Raw genomic sequence first — 9863 nt, 5'->3', positions numbered from 1 at the left:
TTCCTGTGAATACCATCTCTCTGACACCCAGCATTGAAATCAGTATATAACAAACCGGTATATGACAACCGTATATAACATACCATATATAACATGCCGTATATAGTATACCATATATAACATACCAGTATGTTCCACATGGTCAACTGCGCTTCAGTTTCATCCGCTTGTTTTTTCGACCATTCAACTTATATGTTAATCTGATATAAATTAGATTTATAAAGAGACTAAACAAAATTTTAAAAAGTGAATAGCAGCTGTTGAATGAGGGAAGTCTCTGTCAGTCCCTGTCAGTTCCTGTCAGTCTCTGTCAGTCTCTGTCAGTCTCCGTCAGTGTCTGTCATTGTCTGTCAGTTTGTGTCAGTCTCTGTCAGTTTCTGTCAGTCTCATGCAGTCTCTGTCAGTCTCTGTCAGTCTCTGTCAGTCTCTGTCAGTCTCTGTCAGTCTCTGTCAGTCTCTGGCAGTCTCTGTCAGTCTCTGTCAGTTCCTGTCAGTTCCTGTCAGTTTCTGTCAGTCTCTGGCAGTCTCTGTCAGTCGATATTTGTGAAAAATCATAGTTTCTTAAGAGTTGACTCAGCGTTTACATAAGAAGAGAATATGTAGCAAAAAGCCTGCATTTTGTTAAGCGGTTCCTTTCATTGACTGAAGACCTTCATGAATATAATTGGGTAGTTTGAATTCTAGCCGATCTAAAGAATGAGGTCAACAGGACTTTTAATAAGCAGGAGGTTTTGCGATGTTGTTTTTATTGCTGTAATCTTTATAGATTGACATGACGTAGTCCATATTTATAAGGTTTTCCATCCAGCTGGTAAAGATTAAACTCCTATGCAATGCACATAGCAAAGTTTTACAATGTACATAGCAGAGCTTTACAATGTACATAGCAGAGCTTTACAATGTGCATATCGGAGCTTTACAATGTACATAGCAGAGTTTTACAATGTACATAGCAGAGCTTTACAATGTACATAGCGGAGCTTTACAATGTACATAGCAGAGCTTTACAAAGTACATAGCAGAGCTTTACAATGGACATAGCGGAGCTTTAAAATGTACATAACAGAGCTTTACAATGTACATAGCAGAGCTTTACAATGTACATAGCGAAGCTTTACAATGTACATATCAGAGTAGTTTTTGCCTCAAACTAATTGTATAAAATAAGATACATGCAGCGCTAGTACTTCTTCTCAATACAGCCATTAGTACTGGTTGCTTTAATAATGGCTCATGTTTAAAATATGGTCATACTAAAAATTACCGGAAAAGCTTAAAGAATTTAGTGAATCAGCTGCAAGATTCAGCCAAGTTAAGACAATCAAAAAACTATGTGGAATTCGGAATTTTTTTCATTACATGCATTGAACGCATTCATTTAGCGCGTGTAATTTTTACTTGAAAGGTATGTAATGCTATAGATTTCTGTGGCCAATTCTTTTACCATGTTATAAGCTTGGTCTCATTGTTTGTAATATTGCGGCATTCAACAACTTTTCACTAAATTAGCAGAGTCTTCCAAAGCTGCACAAGTGTAATAATAAGCCCGAGTCATAAGTATAGAACAATAAAGAATTACTGACTCAGATCGGGACACCTTTGTTAATTCACTCTTTGTTTGCTGGGCTACCATGTCTCGCAAACAATGGATACTTGTGACAAATTGGATGTGACAGCAACAGATCAACTGTTACCACTCATTCTATTGGTCGAGTTAATGTGTAAAATAACAGCAGCTGCCATGCATTTCAAGTATAGATTGCATTAACCTATTGTTAAACAGTACAGCAGCTGTTGTTCGACACAGAAGCATATTTAACTGAGTGCATTAACTTTTACACCAACTTCAGATGTTCAGAGTAAAATAAATTAGACATATTGGGAGTTGAGGATTTGTTTCTATAAGATCATAAAACAATTGAGAGGAAACCAACAGTGTGATAATACATTGACCAATTAGAATGTAGAGTTAATGATTCTCACCATTTAGACATACTGATAGATAACCTGTTTGCAGACAACATTTCCTACTGGACAGTTGATATTCTGAATTGGAACTTTTCCTTCAAATATTCTGAATGTTACAGCGTCTGAGTTTCTCATAACTTCTAAGGAATGAGTTGGATTTTGATTGGTTTGTTGCAAACCAATATAAGTTATGAAGTATCTCTAGAGTACCTCTTGTTATAATGTAATTAGCAATAAATGTTACCATAGTTACAGCTTTTGGTTTGTCTTGTAAGATTCAAATAACAAGAGACTTTCAGCTTGGATTTACTTGGAGGTGTTCTTGCAGCAAGAGAAGACCACCCATGAGTTGTGATATTGTTCCATATAAAAGACAATTAGTAGTTGCGCCAACATGCGCTACGTTGCTTCTGTATTCACCGTAGTTCTTATTTCTGGATATCACGTTTCAGCATTTAGTGTTGGTCCTCCTCCAGAGACGTGTGCAACAAGAGAGCCGCTGCATGGCGTAGATCCTCAGAAAGGAGAATGCCCGTATTACATTGACGCTGATGCTTGGATCCCAGGAACAGCGACATACAGTGAGTTTGTTGATCTGTGAAAAGGCATATTTAAATGTAGTTTACTGTCAAAAAATTTATTTAGCTCAATATAACCAGCAATAATTTACTGCTCGAGCTAACTTTTAAATTGAAACTTGCTAAATATATCCATCTTTCTTAAAAGATGCACTTTGATTTCAGAAAGCTGAAAAATGTAACTTAATTGTGGAAAACTGCTGCAAGAATTTCTTTGTATACTTTTAACAAAATTGCTTTACGATTATTTTATATTTTATATTAATGACTAGTAAGTACCCTAGTAGTCTAGTGCATCGTGCGAGATCGTCAGGTGTAATAACTATACATACAATTATTCTGTAATGCTGGTGAGCAGTTGAGGGGTGCAGTTGTTTGAGTGTTGATATAAAATGTTGAAAGTCACAAGTTTAAATATTGTGCGATACAACCTTCAGACTTCGGACAGATGAACGGATGGACACTTATTGTGATAAGACTAGCTAAATGCTTGGCGTTGCACGAGTATTAAAAACAGCTTATAAACAGTCGCAAGCAATGAAGTTGAAATTGTCTAATTGGAGTAAGCCAGTATCCATATTGCCAAACTTACAAATAAGAGCTGTGAGAGCAAGCTTTAGTGACGTTGCGCGTAACACAGAGTCACTATGCGTATTTTAACTCAGATAGGAACTCATATCACCCGACGAGCCTCATGGGTTAGCTTCTCGCCTTGTAAAGGGGAAGCTCCGAGATCAAATCGGATTTCTATTGCTAGACTGTAATCAACTGTAGCTGGACAGACTTTGAGATTTATATATTATAATGAAGATTAGGCTGATTTAATTATTTGTTGAAGTTAAAAAGAGTAAGAGCTGTGGTGACACTTCAATTAGCAAAACTTTATGTTGACAAGTCTCAAGTTTCATAGAGAGAATCTGTCTCTTCATTCGGTTAACTAAATGCAACATTAGAATGACTGATCGTTTGGAGATGGACATTATACACATGAATTACCTGTACAGACAGCGCCAACTGTTATACTACAATGTATCCGCCAAAAGATAAAGCAGCTGAAAAGACAGATCTGCTATCTTAGGCCAATTACTATCATATGCATAAAATCCGCACGATATCATATTTACACCATATGCTATCTCATGTCTATTATACTCTGATGAATACAGCTGACACCCTCTGTAACTACAGTAACCTTCTTTTCAGTAGATGAAGAGCAAGGCCTAGACAGTTTTTACCTAAACTGACTATAACAAGTTCACATGAACAGCTGACAATATCATGTTTTATTGATATTTAGGAGTATTTAAGATGAACTTAGAGACTTGTTATCTGATGAGCTGTCTATAGTTTATCTGAAACAAAGGTGTCAAGGTCATTTGTTGTGAATAGACTATCTGTCTAGAGGTATGAGACAGGGTACCATGATGAGTTCATAGCGATTGCTTAATTGCACAAAGAAGAAGCTTTGAGGATCAGAAACAGGATTAAATGCACTAACTGCCATATTGTGGTCAGACTTAATTGTTGACTGAGCTGAAAAAGCACTTAGTTCTTCTCTTAGGGTATCATCTTACTTCTGTTTAGAACTTTTCCCTCTTATCTCCCTGCGGTTATTAAATTTTTATAGACTGCCACGTACTTAATTGCAACTGCGGGATTCATTAAAACTTGATAGCAACTAGACTAATAAACAAAAAAAAAGCTAAATATGTCACCATTTGAAAAACTTTTCAGTTTGAAATATCATTATTTTCAAAAAAGTAATAAGGCTGCTTGTTAGCTTATTATCTCAAATATCTTCTGATGATTAGGGGACGGCCTGTGAGAGTCTCAACAAATGAAGCTACTTTAAACCCTGAGTTTGCTAAAAAGGGAAGTAAAATTAAATTCACAAAATAATGAATTTCTTATATTTTAGTGCTTCTTTACAAGGATGAAGCTTTTGTCAACAAAACCTTTGAAGGATTCCTTGTATCAGTTCAACATTCAAATGGAACTTTCATCGGCTCAATGAATGTGTCACAGATTGAACCATCTAACGCAGCAGTTGTGTCAGTATGTGGTGGTACATCTATTGGACACGCTAGTTCTGTCCATAAAGAGTATGTGCTATTTCAGTGGACTGCTCCGGAAAATCTCAACATTTCAGCAGATGTTATTGTCAGGTTAGTGTTGTTAGCGAATTCTAAACATATCCAAAGTCCTTTTTACAGCGTTTTTTCTTAGAATAGCTCTGATTGGGTGCTAAATGCTTCCAAATTTTTGAGCTTTTGCATGAAACTTTTGCTTGTCAAAATGGTTTGTTAAAACTTTCATATCTGACTAAATGCTGTACTCACCAATGCTAGTTGTGATAAATGTTAAGACGGCCAATAAAACAGAAGCAAAATTGAAAACTTTACTGATGAGAGTTAACCTGGAAATACAGTTTTTATAAAAAAAAAGTTAAATAATACCAATAAATCTATAACTAGAGTTTTATTAAACTTTAATTTCAATTTTGGTGAAAAAAAGAATGTTTTAGATGGTCAGCTAATCTGAGCAAATATAATGAGCCTTAATTAATCTTGTGAAAAGTCATCGAGATGATAGAATACAAAAACAACAGTAATCTCAGAGGTTGTTCAGTGGAAACTCGATCCGTCATAAAAACAATTATGTGTATTTTCTTTTTAGGCTGCAATTAGACTATTTTTGAATATAATAAAGGAAATAGCTCTGGTTGAGAATGATAAAATAAGGATGGAAATTTTAGGGAATTACATCAGTTGCAGCTTTTCCTATTATGATTGCTGCACTAGTTTGAAGTTTAGCCGCTCAAGAGGATATTATCAACTTTCATGTTTGTTCCAATCAGAAATTAATAACTCATGTTGTTATTAATTAGTGTTGAAATATGCTGATACAAAAATCTTTTCTCAAACTTAGTTGTTGAAACTGTTTTATTCGTTTTTGCAGGTATACTATAGTGGAAGAGTTTGATATAATATATCAAGACTGCAACTCTTTCTACCTCTCAGCAGCATCAGAAACTTCATCAAATATATCTACAACTTTTTCACGTACATCAACTACTTCAACTTCTTCCACTTCTTCAACTTCTTTGGCTACACCGACCATCTCATCAACTAGCATTGAATCAACAAGTTTTCACTCTACAAATATTATGGTAACTGAGCAAGCAATAAACTTTGCATCCGCAACACCAACAGAGGCAGCACCAGAAGCACCAACAGAGGCATCACCAGGAACACCAACAGAAGCAACACCAGGAACACCAACTGAGGCAGCACAAAAAACACCAACAGAGGCAGCACCAGAAGCACCAACTGAGGCAGCACCAGAAACACCAACAGAGGCAGCACCAGAAATACCAACAGAGTCAGCACCAGAAACACCAACAGAAGCAGCACCAGGAACACCAACTGAGGCAGCACCAGAAACACCAACTGAGACAGCTCCAGGAGCACCAACTGAGGCAGCACCAGAAACACCAACAGAGGCAGCACCAGAAACACCAACTGAGGCAGCACCAGGAGCACCAACTGAAACAACACCAGGAACACCAACTGAGGCAGCACAAAAAACACCAACAGAGGCAGCACCAGAAGCACCAACAGAGGCAGCACCAGAAACACCAACAGAGGCAGCACCAGAAACACCAACAGAAGCAGCACCAGGAACACCAACTGAGGCAGCACCAGAAACACCAACTGAAGCAGCACCAGAAACACCAACTGAGGCAGCACCAGAAACACCAACTAAGGCAGGACCAGGAGCACCAACAGAAGCAACACCAGGAACACCAATTGAGACAGCATCAGAAATATTAACAGAGACAGCACCAGGAACACCAACTGAAGAAACACCACAGTCATCGACGGAGGCTGCAACAGAAATATCAACAGAAGCCTCATCAGAAACAACAAAAGAGGCAATGCGAGATTCATCAATAGATGTACCAGTTGAAAAACCGCCCTCATCATTAGCTGAGGTCACACCGGAGGCAGCAACTGACATAGCAGAAGAAACACCAACTGAGACAGCATCAGAACCACCGATTGAAACAGCCCCAGAAGTACCAATTAAGCAAGCACCTGGGACTTCAACTGAGGTTGAACTACAAACACCAATGGATGCAGTGCCACAATCACTAACTGAGACAGGAACAGAAACGAATACTGAAGGATCTCCACAAACCCTAATCGAATCAGGGATAGAGTTAGCGGCAGAAGTAACAACTGTAGCCTTACCAGAAACAGCAACTGAGGCAGCAGAAACGCTAACTGAGGCAGTACCAGAGACACCAACTGAGACAGCGACAGAAACACCAACTGAGACAGCACCAGAAATACCAACAGAGGCATCACCAGAAACCCCAACTGAGACAGCACAAGAAACACCAACAGAGATAGCACCAGAAGCACCAACTGAAGCAGCACCAGGAGCACCAACTGAAGCAGCACCAGAAACACCAACTGAAGCAGCACCAGGAACACCAACTGAAGCAGCACCAGGAGCACCAACTGAGGCAGCACCCGATACACCAACTGAAGCAGTACCAGGAACACCAACTGAAACAGCGCCAGGAGCACCAACTGAGGCAGCACCAGAAACACCAACTGAGGCAGCACCAGAAGCAATAACAGAAGCAGCAACTGTTTCAACGTTTAAAGGATCACCTGATTTTTCAACTGAATCACTTTTTGAGTCAACCACTGGAACACCAACTTTTTCTCCAACCATCAGCAGTACGTTTGACAATACACTAACTGACACAACGCCTGAAACACCAACTGAGACAGCACCAGGAGCACCAGCTGAAGCAGCACCAGAAACACCAACAGAGGTAGCACCAGGAACACCAAATGAGGCAGCACCAGATACACGAACTGAGGCAGCACCAGAAACACCAACAGAGGCAGCACCAGAAACACCAACAGAGGCAGCACCAGAAACACCAACAGAGGCAGCACCAGAAGCACCAACTGAAGCAGCACCAGGAGCACCAACTGAAGCAGCACCAGAAACACCAACTGAAGCAGCACCAGCAACACCAACAGAAGCAGCACCAGGAACACCAACTGAAGCAACGCCAGGAACACCAACTGAAGAAGCACCAGAAACACCAACTGAAGAAGCACCAGAAGCAATGACAGAAGCAGCAACTGTTTCAACATTTGAAGGATCACCTGATTTACCAACTGAACCACTTTTTGAGTCAACCACTAAAACACTAACTTTTTCTCAAACCGTCAGCAGTACGTTTGACAATACACCAACTGACGCAACGCCTGAAACACCAACTGAGACAGCACCAGGAGCACCAGCTGAAGCAGCACCAGAAACACCAACAGAGGTAGCACCAGGAACACCAAATGAGGCAGCACCAGATACACGAACTGAGGCAGCACCAGAAACACCAACAGAGGCAGCACCAGAAACACCAACAGAGGCAGCATCAGGAACACCGACTGAGGCAGCACCAGAAACGCCAACAGAGGTGGCACCAGGAACACCAACTGAAGCAGCCCAAGAAACACCAACAGAGGCAGCACCAGGAGCACTAACCGAAGCTGCACCAGGAGCACCAACTGAGGCAGCACCTGATATACCAACTGAAGCAATGGCAGAAACACCATCTGAGACAGCGCCAGGAACACCAACTAAAGCAACACCAAGAACACCAACTGAAGAAGCACCAGGAACACCAACAGAGGCAGCACTAAATACACCAACTGAGGCAGCACCAGAAGCAATAACAGAAGCAGCAACTGTCTCATCATTTGAAAGATCCCCTGATTTACCAACTGAATCATTTTTTGAGCCAACCACTAGAGCACTAAGTTCTTCTCAAACCATCCGCAGTACATTTGAATCACAATTTAAGCCTAACAACAATGAACCAGAAGAGATTATTGTGGCACCAGACAACGGGAGGCTTCGCACAACCGGGGCAGCTGCAGACACTGATAAACCTGCCTCGACTTTATCCACCTTGGTTCCACTTATAGAAAAAGCTGAAGACCTTGGCAGTTCACTTACCAGCAACTTGTTACATCACCAAACAATTTCTGCGACTGAATGTACAGAAAGCGGTAATATCTTCAGAATGAAGGCAAACAGCGAATGTCGAGAGTACTATCAGATAGTAAACACCAAAGTTTATTTAATGAAATGTCCTGGATCTCTGATATTTGATCCAATGTTTTGTACATGTAATTGGCCTTACATCGCTACTTGTAACGCATAGGTGTCACAAACTAGTCATTATAGGAGAAACATAACGCCTAATATTGTTCACAACAGTACCGAGTAAACTCATCCGCAGAGCTTGTTTCATCAGCAGCTGCTATTTCTTATTTTGATTTATTTATATTAAAATATATTCAAGGAATGAGGTGACTGAACGCAGTTATCATATTTTTATTACAATATTTTATTGTGTAAATGGAAATAAAGTGGAAATGGCAATAGACAGCTCGATGACTGTAAGTTGATCTGTTGGCAGGAAAGGAAATTTATACTTACTAAAACAATTTGTGCTCCTAAAAGTAGACCTTTAGAAAAATAAACAAGCGAAACATCTGCAGCATTACCACTCACCCAATAAACATATTAGTCTAGGCCTTATTCCAAACTTATTCAATGATGGTATTCGAACCCGTAAATTAGTGCTGGGAAATGCTGACTAAATGTTGCTAGGGTTAAACTCTACAGCATACAATATTTGTGGTCTGTTAGGCTGATCTATATGGATGTATACTGTATTGATGCATATGTATGTTTACTGTATTGATGCATACGGATGTTCAATGTATTGATGTATATGTATATTTACTGTATTAATTCATATTGATGTTTACTGTATTAATGCATAAGGATGTTTACTGTATTAATTCATATTGATGTTTACTGTATTAATGCATACGAATGTTTACTGTATTAATGCATATGGATGTTTACTGTATTAATGCATATGGATGTTTACTGTATTAATGTATATGAATGTTTACTGTATTGATGCATATGAATGTTTCCTGTATTGATGCATATGGATGTTCACTGTATTGATGCATATGTATATTTACTGTATTAATTCATATTGATGTTTACTGTATTAACGCATATGGATGTTTACTGTATTAATTCATATTGATGTTTACTGTATTAATGCATACGAATGTTTACTGTATTAATGCATATGGATGTTCACTGTATTAATGCATATGGATGTTTACTGTATTAATGTATATGAATGTTTACTGTATTGATGCATATGAATGTTTCCTGTATTGATGCATATGGATGTTCAAT

General features: G+C 39.0%; 1 protein-coding gene across 1 annotated transcript; it reads left to right on the top strand.

Annotated features, from left to right (window-relative positions):
- The first annotated feature begins 2295 nt into the window (after positions 1-2295).
- LOC137396470 (proteoglycan 4-like) lies at positions 2296-9024 on the top strand. The gene is made up of 3 exons (XM_068082758.1): positions 2296-2549; positions 4465-4711; positions 5505-9024. The coding sequence occupies exons 1-3, from the start codon at positions 2363-2365 to the stop codon at positions 8797-8799; spliced, it is 3729 nt and encodes a 1242-aa protein (XP_067938859.1). The 5' UTR covers positions 2296-2362; the 3' UTR covers positions 8800-9024.
- The last annotated feature ends 839 nt before the right edge of the window (positions 9025-9863 follow it).

The sequence above is a fragment of the Watersipora subatra genome, chromosome 5, assembly GCF_963576615.1.
Source record: "Watersipora subatra chromosome 5, tzWatSuba1.1, whole genome shotgun sequence".
NCBI classification, from domain to species: Eukaryota; Metazoa; Bryozoa; class Gymnolaemata; order Cheilostomatida; family Watersiporidae; genus Watersipora; species Watersipora subatra.
Note: the sequence above shows the minus strand (reverse complement) of the source record. Positions and strands in the feature narration are given on the sequence as shown.